Source organism: Leptinotarsa decemlineata, unplaced genomic scaffold, assembly GCF_025532065.1.
Source record: "Leptinotarsa decemlineata unplaced genomic scaffold, Ldec_3_MD MMD2_tig00001719_RagTag_RagTag, whole genome shotgun sequence".
NCBI lineage: Eukaryota > Metazoa > Arthropoda > Insecta > Coleoptera > Chrysomelidae > Leptinotarsa > Leptinotarsa decemlineata.
In genome coordinates, this window is record NW_027412569.1 from 9,460,688 (window position 1) to 9,473,520 (window position 12,833).

At 36.6% G+C, this 12,833-nt stretch overlaps 1 protein-coding gene across 1 annotated transcript; it reads right to left on the minus strand.

The window, feature by feature from the left end:
- Positions 1–1,922: 1,922 nt before the first annotated feature.
- Positions 1,923–11,469, minus strand: LOC111506990 (apoptosis-inducing factor 3). Its single transcript, XM_023162205.2, has 6 exons — positions 11,151–11,469; positions 9,729–10,231; positions 8,498–8,763; positions 6,880–7,154; positions 3,244–3,568; positions 1,923–2,230 (listed from the first exon to the last, which is right to left on the minus strand). Exons 1-6 carry the CDS (start codon positions 11,155–11,157, stop codon positions 1,996–1,998), a joined length of 1,611 nt encoding a protein of 536 aa, XP_023017973.2. The 5' UTR covers positions 11,158–11,469; the 3' UTR covers positions 1,923–1,995.
- Positions 11,470–12,833: the final 1,364 nt, after the last annotated feature.

Genomic DNA, 12,833 nt, shown 5'->3' on the forward strand with positions numbered 1-12,833 from the left:
AGCTGAAATAACTAACATATGGTTAGCGCAGAGGTTTTCAATCTTTGGTTTGCTGCTCCTCAAATGACGTTTTTTTTTCGTGGCGCCCTTATTTCATCCAATTTTTTTTCTACATTTTTGACTTTCTTGAAAAAATGGAAAGCTATCGGGTGCGGATTGGAAAGAAAACAATTAAAAACCCGATTGTTGGCGTAAAAGTTTGAGAATTGGAAATCCCAAGAGAATTGCCGAATGGTTTAATTGGATATTTCGCGGCGCCCATAACGGAATCTCGACTCCCCCGGGCGCCGCGGCAAACACTTTGGGAATCACTAGGTTGGCATGTTCATTATTATTTGGAACATTATAATCTCTAGGAATATCATTTCAGAGTCTATCTTTAGGACGATATATTGTTCAGCTTTTTAAAGTTAAGTTGTCAGAACACAACCTGTCCCTGGTCATCTTCTGCTTCTCGTATTCCTTACATTTCTTGCCGCCCCGTCTTATGTCTTACGCCTGTGCAAGCCTAAGGATTAAGTGGGAATGGGAAAAAATACCAGCGTGGTTCAAACAGAACTAGCTGGTATCTCAATCGCCACAAAAGAAATAACCAGGAAAGGAATTTCTGGCAAAAACATAACAATTTGCACTGACAGCAGACAAGCCCTATTAGCCTTGAACAGACAACGTGTTACCTCAGGGCCAGTACTAGAGTGCCACCAAGATTTAGCCAAATCCTCGGTAGATAATGAAATTATCCTGAGGTGGGTTGAAGGGCACGACAGGAGTAAAGGTAATCGCATTGCCGACTCTTTAGTCAAGGAAGCGGCTGGACTGAGAATTTTAGGTCTCAGTGCGACAATTGCGGAACTAGCCAAACGTCACACCCATGCTCAATCTCAAAGAGATGGGATGAAATCAAAGGATGCAATCTTACCAGGATCACCTTGGGCGACCTTGGGAAGCTGACTCCGAAGAAATATCTGACGATGACCAGGAAAAATCAACGCTTAACAGTAGTATTTCTTACTGGCCACTGTCAACTAAGGAAACACATGGGGCTAGTGGACACACCTCCATGCAGGATGTGTGAACAGGAAGACGAAACTGTCCGGAGTTATCGTTAATAAGAGAATGTGTATTAGGCGAGTCTTCGTGGGCTCGACAATAAGTGACCACACCGTACAATTAAACTCAACTTTACTACTCTGCCGATATAACATAAAAGCTTCAACTGGACTTCAGAACAATACTTGACTGTCTATCGCCTTGTTAGCTCACTTCGTACCGCACTATTAACTAGACTTGCCCGATCTCCTGTCGGTAGTATTTCTATTTCCTACTGGAAGTCGACAGGGATCTTTTCGAATCGGTGCGACGCCTAGAACGATTGACGAATACCAGCAGCGGCGGGCGTTATTTTTTTTCAAGGGATAATTCACAACAATATGTAACATTGATGATTCCGGGTAGAAATTTGCGGGAAGTTTTCTCGGGAAAGTCCCCGCAAACTTAAAGTATTTTTTCGCCAAAAAACAATGCTTTTTTGACACACGATAGTATATTGTACAAGAAAAACGACATATTTTTCACGAGAGAATCGCAAATCAAGCGAGTGAGAAATATGTCATTTTCTCACGCATTGTACACTGTACTTTTTCTACGGTTGCGTTGTTTTCAAGTACTGAAAATTAAAATACGTATATAATAATGCTTGCATGTCAATAACTCATTTTTATATTTTGTTTAAAATAGTAATTAAAGGTTATATTTGAACAATTTTGTTAAGTGAGGAATCTTTCGTTTTGAACGTATGAAAACAATGAGAGAAGTGGCACATTGTATAGCATCCGTAGGAAAAATACTTTTCATCCTTTTTCTTCAAATTACCAAAAATTGTTACGCAAACTGATTGTCCGACAACAAAAAAAAGACAACTATTAACTGACATAATTTTTTTTATATTACACACAATGTCAGGCATAAAACAATACTGAAAAAAATGTATACAACTTATAACTGGACAACGAGCTTCGGCTTAGTCCATCCGAGAGGGTCATCAACCAAATCCTCCCTCTTGAGCTTCTTACCTTGCGCTAGCAGCTCCCCGAACTTGGATACAATCGGATCCATGCCACACGAACTTGCAGAGACGACCTCGTCACTTTTAAGGTAAAACGCCACGAACTTCAAAGCTTCCACGTCTCCAACGTAGATTATATCGTCGAAATGTCCGAAACCGCAGTATCTGCAAAATTATAATTTTTCTGTAATTTAAGACACAGTAGGTTTGTTCTGGTTCTAACATTCGAAACTGTATGGAAACTGCGCATGACATGACAAACAAACTTACAGTCCTAAATAGTCTCGGACACTTTAGGTTTGCAGGATGGTTTGAATACCTTCTTTCACGAGTCGAGCCAAATTCGGTAATAGTAATGGATAACGCTTCTCATCACATTCGATTAGTAGAACAGCTGCCAACTATGACCACCAGAAAAGCAGACATGCAGAGTTGGTTAGGACAAAAAGGAATTCCATTTTCTGAGGACATGGTTAGGTTAATGAGCGTCATTAAACAGCATCGTGACAAATATTTCCAGCATGTGGTGGATACAATAGCTCGTGCTGAAGGCGTCACCATTTTGAGACTTCATCCTTACCATTGCGAGTTAAACCCGATAGAATTAACCTGGGCTCAAATTAAGGATTACATAGCTCGTGAAAACGTGACATAAAATTTCTGGATGTCCAACGTTTATTAGAACTCGCAATGGAACGGATACGGAAAGAAGATTGGGCTAATGCTGTAGCCCATGTGATCAAGGAAGAAGAGAAAATGTGGAGATTGGACGGGATGGTAGATTTAAGTGTGATTGGGGATTTCTCTTCGGACGAGTCAGTGGATTCTGAAACTTCTTAAGCATAACATAGGTAATTATTTCTTTGCTTTGTAGTTCTCTTTCTATATGAAAGGAATATAATTATTATTTTGTAAATTTTTCTGTTTTTTGAAGTACTGTATTAGGCATAATAAGAAAATGTAATCAGTTTTACCATTAACACCAGGTAGCGCCACCTACTATAACAATTTTTACGTAATTACCTATGTGTTTCAATAAATGAAAATATTATTTTGGTACGTCTCTGCAGAGTTGGTAAGAGGATTATCCGTTGGTCACTTCAAGTGCGACGTTGCTAATGAATCACCTTCAATTGAAAATTGTTATAGTACATAAAAAAATTTACCATCCACCTCACCTTATAGACAACCCGAACAGCCTCGTCCAAAAATACGGAACGCTCCTGAGCTCCTTCTGCTTCCCTATCATATTCAAGGCGGCAGTCTTGCCGTGGTAGTGGGCTAGCCCAAAGTGGCCTATGGAAGCCTTTTGGTTGCCGGCGCACCAAACAGGGGCCCAAGCTACATCTCCGCCGGCATACACTTCCGGTATGTTGGTTCGCAGGTACTGGTCCGTTTCGATGGATCCGTTCTGTTGGATTTCGATGCCGGAATCTTTCAGAAAGGTCGTATTGAGGGTGATCCCGATGCCCACTATCAGGAGGTCCGCAGGGATGGAAGTGCCTGGAGGAGGAATGAGTTCAATGTTGCAGTTATAACAGGACTACCAAAAGGGAAAGTTGTGCAGGTAATAATAGACCAAGCGTAGGGTTTATATCGCAGAAATGTTGTTACTATCAGTTACTCGTCGTAACTTTTAAATGACAGGTCGTATACTAGGGGTCGGTAGGTAGTTTAAGGTGGGGTCCGGTAACTGTGGGAACATTTTTACGAGGTCTGATAAAAATTAAGTCTACTTATGTATTATTTTGGTTTCAAATCAAATTCTGAATTATAAAACGTAAGACCTAAAATTAATGTGAGAAATTACACCGACGGTCTTTAGCCAGTTTTTTTATAGTTTGCTTCTCGAGAGGAACAGCAAATTCAAAGTGTGTCTTCTAGGTGGGCGTTCGTTAATCTCGAACGATATTTGTTTTTCAAAAAATTAATCTTTGAGAAAGATGTTTCACATACATATGTCGAGCCAAACATAGTGGCCAAATTTATTGCTAGTTTCTTGCAATTTTCTTATTTTTCTGGAACATGTTTGATCCACACTTCTTTAGTGGATACCGTTTTACATATTCGCAAAGACACATCTTCTTACAAATTATCTCTATTTGAAGTGATACCTTTGGCAGCCACATCTGTCCATTCTTCTGCTACATCAACTTTAAATGACGATTTAAGAAACGGAGATAGCTTGCCCATCTCTGCAAAGTCTTGGAATCTTGTAACAAATTCGTTCCTAAGATCGGCCAGAAATTTTACAAACACTACAATGTCTTCTTCATAGTTCTTTTTATATTAAAGAATTGTCGAAATATGAATAAATTCTTATCTTGCAATATCTTTTTCGAAGATATCCAGCTTGCGATGAAAAGTAGACACGTTTTGTATCAGATCACATATTCATTTTCCATTTCCTTGTGATTCTGTGTTGAGCGCATTTGAATATTTCAAAACAACTTTTTAAAAAGCCACGACCAGCATATTACGCTTGTTTGTGCTTTCTAGCTACCTCCATCTCTAAGTTTCACAAGAAGGAGGTTACTTCTTCTTTTATCAGCCAAAAAATTTCAATAACTTGACTTTTACTTAGCCAACGAATATTTTGTCGTGTTACAGTTAAGTATGAATATTCTGTTAGAGAAAAACTCCTTTATGTCGGTGCTGAAGGGCAGAATGAGAACTCATAAAATTAATCAACTTGACCAAGCTCTCCATAGCATTAAATTTTCCACAAAGGGCTACCTGGTGAATTATGCACTGGTACGTTATTAGATCTGAGTTTTTATCCCTGATTCTCTTTACTATACCTTTTTCTTTGGCAATCATTGCTGGAGCCCCGTCAGTTAAAAGCGACACCATTTTATCCTAACTAATGTTAGATTTAGTAATACATTCATCAATGACCTTCTCCTCGAGTGTAACCTTTCAACAGCAATATTGCAAGCAACTCTTCCCTAAAAAACTGACACTCAGTATCAAGAAATCTTACGAAAATAGACATTTGTTCATCACCAACAATGTCACATGATTCATCAAGTGCTATGGCGTAGCAAGGTGCCTTTTACCGAAGTTCAAGAAAAGTGTTTTTATTACCAGCAGCAAAAATTTCTGTTTTTCATGTATTACTTCTCGCTGATAATGAAATACTTTGAAATGCAGCGACAACATATTTTTTCTTCAAAAAGTGCCGTGACTACTTCTAACATACATTTTTTTACCTTCTCAGAATCTGAAAATGGTTTCTGTGGATTTTTCTTTCTCGCTTATGCAACGAACTAGTAATTTTGTGCTTTTTTTTGTGAGAACTGAGATTGAAGTTTTTCTTTATGAGTGAAATTGCTGATGAACTGTTTCGTAATGTCGCTTTAAATTACCACTTTTAACAATAGCGACAGTTTTATTGCACATTGCACACTGGAACCGCTAGAGGCCTATTAGGCAGCATAAAACAATATTGTTCAGTCCATTTTGTCAGAAACCTCCTATTTTCACTGTACACTTCAAGATTTTCAGAATGCATATTAGCATAGGTACGAAAATATTATGAAAACACGATAAATCACAAAACAAATGAATGGTTGCTCCGCGGTTTGCGCTGCGAATGACAGTCTGTTTCCCCCGCACCCCCAATTTTGATACTCGCTCGCGCTTGTTTCAACAAAACAAAATAGTGGCAAGCGCGCACAAACACATATACACGCAGGGTAGATAGGAAAATAATATTATAATCAGTTGTAGGTACTTGTTAAAGAGGTTGACTAAGCAACTTGAAATAAACTAAGTACATACATAGTTAAATTCTATGTGGCTTAAAAATATTACTTCAATTAATAAAGGTATAGTATACCTTATCTACGTATTAATTTTTATACTTGGTATATAACACATTATAATATTTGGCGGTTCTATGTTCGACTTTCCGCGGTCCGCCTGTTGCCGACCGTTGTCCTATACCATCAACTCTCCTTCAAACGAATCTGAAGATACTTCAACCCTGAATGTCAGTCACTTAGGAGCAGGAAAGGAATAAGAAAAAAAGAATCATCAGTTTACCCTCTACTGTTGAAGCACTGGGGTTGTAACTGGATGAACAGCGTCACCCGCATGATAAGGTAATCACTGAAGTACTGAAGGTTGATACGACAGTATTTGATAAAAAGGAAGCTGTTATGGCACCTTTATACTACTATGTCAAAAAAGTATCGGGAATTGAGTCAATGAAACGTATCGTCTATTGTGTTGAGCCAACCAATATGTGACAGTTTCAGTCAAAATGTGAAGTGGGTGCTGTTGTACGTTGTATCATGTATTTCGTGCTCCATGTTCTATGTTTTTTGACAGTAGATTGTCATCTTTTGATTGAGAGTTGAGAGTCCATTCCGCTCGACAATCTTGATACGCAATGTTGTGTCCTGATTGATTCATCAAACTCACGCCGGTATCCAGGCCGGAGTGGTTCGGATAACCACGCAAAGGGGACCATGTATTTGGAAGTGAAAATCCGAAGTTCTCCCAAGGAGGAGACGAATAATAAAAAAACGGAGTGTTTTAAAACATTTTTTAAACGAATTTCTTTGGACTGACATTTTTTGCTGCGAATTCTCTTTTTTTTGTCATCCATCGACTGAAAACGGGTGCCGCAAAGCGGTGATTTGAGTTTTGATGATATCAGATGAAAATGGCGGTATGACTTAGTGTCTTAATATTGAACTAAAAATAGAGAGGAGCTTGAATAACGCTTTCATCAACCTAGCTTCGATAAAATACCAATTTGAATGAGATATTAGTCACAAAAAAGAAGGTTATGTATTTTTACATACCATCAACAAGCTCCACACTTTGCACATTTCCACCATTTCCATTGATCCGACGAAGGCCACACTGAGTAACAAAATTGACTCCGTTTCTTCTGAACAGCTCGAAAACAGCTCGTCCAATCCTCGGACCAAGGACATGAGAGAACGGAACCTGTCCCTTCATGAGAACAGTCACTTTTTTTACTCTGCTGCTGCAGTAGTCAGCAGCCTCCAAGGCTATGAAGCTATCTCCCAAAATTACTACCTCTTTGTCTTTTGAGAGTTGAGAATTGGTGTACCTTGGAAAAATATTCAAAGATTAGTTTTTTGTTTGTATATGTTTATTGTCGTATAAAATGATTCTTGTTGATGGACACGTTACTAATTTTTATGTGATTATTAATAATTTTAGCATTCCCAATGAACACATTTGTAAAAATACTCAGGATAATAGAACAATTGGTAATATTTGAAGGTACAAATAATACTGTCAATCTATTTTGAAATATATTATTTCAGTTGTGTCTTCAATTTTGTGTAATTCGGGTTTTTAATACTAGTAGTTTGAGAAAATACTTGTTTATTTATGAACATAGTGAATATCTGTACGTGGATTGTTAAAAATTATGTAAACGTTCAAATTTCGCGGGCTAAGTACATTTGATTAGCGGTTTTTAATTTTTTTATGTTGGTAACCAATGTGACTACACGTGGTAGATTTCTACTTTTTGGTAGATTTTGAACACAAATTGAAAAATTGCAGTAGATGAATTTCCACCGGTAGATATGGCGATAGAATGTTCATTTCAATGTGAGTGGCGGTATCTACGGCAAGTGTTTCTAGGTTCTGCCCGCTTCGATACACAGAACACAAAATGGATACATATCATCAAACATCCAATTCCCGATTGCTTGTTACTGTTTTCTGACACAGAACACAAAACACCCATTTCTCGATTGCTTGTTACTGTTTTCTGAATATCTCCGACTTCCGAATAATGGAAGAAGAAGATAATAATACATAACTTTTCGTTTTCAAACTTCCAAAGAATTCAAAGTTTCATTTCAAACATGGGAACATTTTTGTTTTTGAATCCTCAAATCTAATCAATACCTAACCAGCAACAAAGAACCAACTAGAAAGCAACACGCCCATTGGCGATACCCGCAAGAAGGCCACACGCCACACAGTATAGAAGTAAACCTATACGGTGGCCAAGGCTTTCTAGATTCAGTCATGCTATTCAAATGTCTCCAAAAGCGCCACCTAGTGGTCAAAAACTTTCACTTTGTTGGTGATCTTCAAATATATTGCAGTAGATTTCAGTAGATTTTCAATGACACTGTAGGTGGATTTCTTAAGTAAACATGGTTATGACATTGAAACCAACGCCCAATCGTGCAAATGGCAAATATTTCGAAAACAATCACTGATATTGTCGATCTGAAAAGAGATTATTCTAGTTCCCCAAAATAGGAAATTTTTGTCCAATGTATCCGATCTTATAGGTCTTACCGTTTCAGAGAAAACACTAGTAGGATCGGCTGAAAAAACGGCCTGTATATTGTATTTTCTATTTGAATGAACAATGATGTTCGATTTTCATGTAGTACAGCGATTTCAAGACATTGAAAAACTCACTTTGCGTTCTCATAGTTTCTCAAAACTATAACATTTCCTAAGTCGCACCCTGGAATGTCAACTTTCCTAGGGCTGCTACCAGTGGCAATGAAAAGTTTGTGGTAGCTGAGAGCAGTGCTATTACTGAGAGACACCTTTTTGTTCTTCGTATCAACTGATAGAGCTTCTACTCCTTTGATAACAGAGATTCCGAACTTTTGATAAAAATCATCATTGCGAAACTCGGCATTTTTTATATCGAAGTTCATTTCTTTCGTAACCAAAACCTATAAAAGAACAAATAATTATTTACAGTAAGTCAGTATTTATTCATCCATAAAGTCTCTGGATTGTAATATTGTAACGTAACTGAAGCCGCCCCTGACCGATATGTCGGTAAACGAACAAACACATGAAATCACCGCAAAATGAATGCAGTCGGCAATCGCCGATAAAACTCTAGTTGAGTACCGAAACACCTACAGAGTTCTGGAAAGAACCATTACACTTCGCTTCTCGACCCAAGAGGGCAGTTGAGTTCAGAAAGTGAATCGAACAATTAAACAAGGAATTCAAATTGTGAAAATAAACTAAGCGTTAGTTGCTAAGTGTTGTAAATAAATTAATTTAAGAGTAGTGAAATATTATTGGAAATAAATTAGTTTAAGACTGTCAATTCTTTAAATGGTTACAATATAAAGCCTTTTGGACTAGTTTTAAAAAATCTGTTATTAGAAACGAGGTGTTACTAAAATTATTATCACAATAGGTACATGAAATGAAGTGAAACCAAGGGAGATGAAACTATTATTTATAGTAATATTCACAAATCGGCAAAATTATATTTATCTTTTCCAATCACAAATAAAAATTTGAAATCAAGAAATTCGTCTAATGACCTATGTTTAACTTTGATTTCAGAATACTCCTAAAATTCGTAATATTATTCAATTTCTTATATTCTGTATTCAGAATGCTACTGAACACAGTGTGCTTATACATTTGCTTGGATATTGAACAATTGTTATACGATCTTTTGGATTCCTTTATGCCAGAAAATATACCTAACATAGAACATATAAGACTTGATAGAATACAATAAAGGTTCTGCTGCTTTCAAAACTTTGCCATTAATTTCATTAGTACCTTCGGCAGGTTTGAAAGGAGTTTCATTGATGGTGAAAATTACTTTTTCAGGAATTGTTGGTCACAAATAGAAAATCTCGTATAAAATTAAAAAAAGTTAACTCACCCTATCGTAGGGCAGGCAGTTTTCCTTGCACACCATAACAATTTGCCCCTTGTAGCCCTCCTGTCTCAGAGTTTCAACACAAGTTGCTGCCGCTGGCCCCCCTCCTATAACGACAATACCGTGTCTTTCCCCTTGACACTGACCCACCATATTCTTCACTCGCTTATTAGAAACCAGTTGCCCTTTATCGGCCCTCACTACGACATTACTACCATCGATGGTTACTTGGTAGTTTGGAAGGGAATCGAGACCTGGAAAATCTTCGATGTCTCCGGTGGCGAGGTTGAAGCAGGCTCCGTGCCAGGGACAACGGATCCTGCCTTCGCCCAAAGCACCGTTGGCCAGTGGGGCTCCGTAATGAGTGCATTTCGAGCCCAAGGCACTGATCTTTCCATTTTGTTTCACGAGCAAGACTTCACCATCTCCTAACTGGAATGTTTTTAGTTCATTTTCTTGTAGTTCGGAAACTTGGCACACTGTTTCTTCTATGTAGTTATCAGAGGCTGCAGATATTGAAGAGTATTGAGCAGTTTTTTCGATAATAATAATAGTATCAATTTCTCTTTTTAATAAACATACTTTTTCACTTACAAAATTTTCAGGTTGTTTCAAAAGTGTTCTGTATTTTTTGAACTGTATTTTCTAATATACAGGAAAAGTTATTTGGAGTTTGCAATATAAATTTATCGATACTGTTTTATTCACCATGAGTGACAAGTGATTTTTTTGTAGCCCATGTAAAATTGGTTTTTCTAGTAGACATTTTCAGTTGTTTCTGTAAGTAGCATCATACTGTCTATTTGTAGCATCTGCATTTGCAATTATATATACTATTGTGAAGTCATGGAGATATTGATGGAATGGTTTATCCGAAAAAGCAGTAGTTTCAGCAGACTGTTATATATTGACTTTATGTAGCTTGGATAACATTTTTTCTCTTCCCAAGATATGATTGTATCAAGAGTTGAATATTGATTCACTCCATATGAAAGGCGCCGAAAAATCTATAAATTATCTGCGAACTAGAACTTTGCAGTCGAGAGCAGTAACTTCACTCATTGAAATTATATAGAGCTGTTCAGTACTCTGATCATTTTTCAAAGCCATGCTGGTTTGATGGAAGGAGCTGATTTACTTATAATTTACTATATACTTTTATGAGTAGTTACTAATCAATACACTTTCAGGTGAGAATCTATGTTGAACTTCTCCCGTTTTACCCTCATACGTATCGAAATAAGAATTTTATGCAATAAATAATGGCTACTAATTTTTTATATTTAGCTCAATATATTAATAAAATTCAAAGTATACTTCTTCCTCTATAACTGCATATGTATATTTGCTACCCCTTTTTAAAAGTTGTCCAAACCAATACAACATATAAATTAATTGAAAAGAATATTAAATTATTTTACTTACAGCTCATGTTAAATTCTTCTTAAGCAACTATTTGAATAAAACTAGTTCTCTTGACTGTTTTTCTAATAATATTTTGGGGAAACTAACATTAGATAGACATCAGAGAAATCGACCACATCCTACCTAATGAAAGTAAATATCCACAAGGTTAACTTGTGGTCGATATTTGACATAGTTGGGCCATGGGAAATTAAAAGACTTCAATGGAAGTTTGTTTTGGAAAACTATCGTTGTTCATAATATGAAAAAATGTATCTTAATGTATTTTCGAATTCAAAACAAATCTTAGGAACACTTTGAAAATTGTTTATTTTGTTGAAATTCTGACATATCGGATATTGTAGTCATCCGTAATATTTCTCTACCTACTCGAACATAAAAGTATTCTGTAATTATGCTGTTATTTCTTTTTAGGTTTTTAATGCGATAGTTTTCCTACCGTGAGGCAGATGTCCGTACCTACACCATTTCTAGGAGCGTAATTTGATAATATCACAATATTCAGTACACAATTTCACGATGAGAAAAATTGTCAAATAAGATCGAATACCACTCATAGTCAAAGGACTTCGAAAGGTGACAAATCTTTGTTGTGAATTTTTTTCGCTTCTTGAAGAATTCCACTTGCCAGATTCAAATTATGACTTTGAGGTAACTCACTTGAGTCTAAAATTTATATTATTCTACAATCAATTCACAGCTCCAATGGGTTTTGATGTGGTAGGTTAGTCTATATACAAGGATAATATCATTTACTACACCTAAACAAATTGCTTCTTGAAATTGTATATAAGATTAAATGAATTCTACTGAGTGTATGCATTTTGCAACTCACTCAATTATAATATTTTCTTTTGGACATAATTTCGACTCTTGTGATCAAAAAATTGTTTCTTCTGGTGTGAATGGTTCATTTTTGTATCTGACTACTTGATCATGCAGAGATGCTACAATATTATTTCGATTTTGTTAGAACACTTTGGATGAAATGCACCATGTTATATGGGTCTTGTGTCTACCTCATAGAGATTGATGTTGTTGCGGGATTCATTAGAAAAATATGATAGAACTGATAGTATTTGATGAAAATCAATTATAACATATTCATTAAACACGATTTAATGTGAATGGGTAGGGTGAAAATAATGCTTCACAATTTACGCAACATTGACATTTAATGCTAACGGCTGTTCCGACACATGGTGACATCTTCTTAACGAGTTATGAACTAACTAACTAGTTTAGCACTCGCTCAAAAGATGACACAGTCTGTTGAAACAGTTGTCAGCATTAAATGTTGATTGTAAACTAACTACCTAGTTTAGTACACGCTCAAAAGATGCCAGTGTTCGAAACAGGTGTTAGGTTATAAACCTAGTTTATAACTTGCTCAAAAGATGACGCAGTGTATCGAAACATTGAATGTTAGTGGTGTGTAAGCTGTGAAGTATTATTTTCACCCTACCCATTCAATTAAACTGAATTCACACATATTAGAAGCCGAAACTGTACAACACACTTTATTGTGATATTTCCATTTGGAAGTTTACTAAACCGCGACATATTTTCCGCTCTAGGCTGTACACTTTCAAGCGGAAATCTCACATTGAAGCATGTTTTTTGAATACTTGACTCCTTAGTATTTCAATAGCTCCCAATATAGTTTGCGACCCAGAAAATATA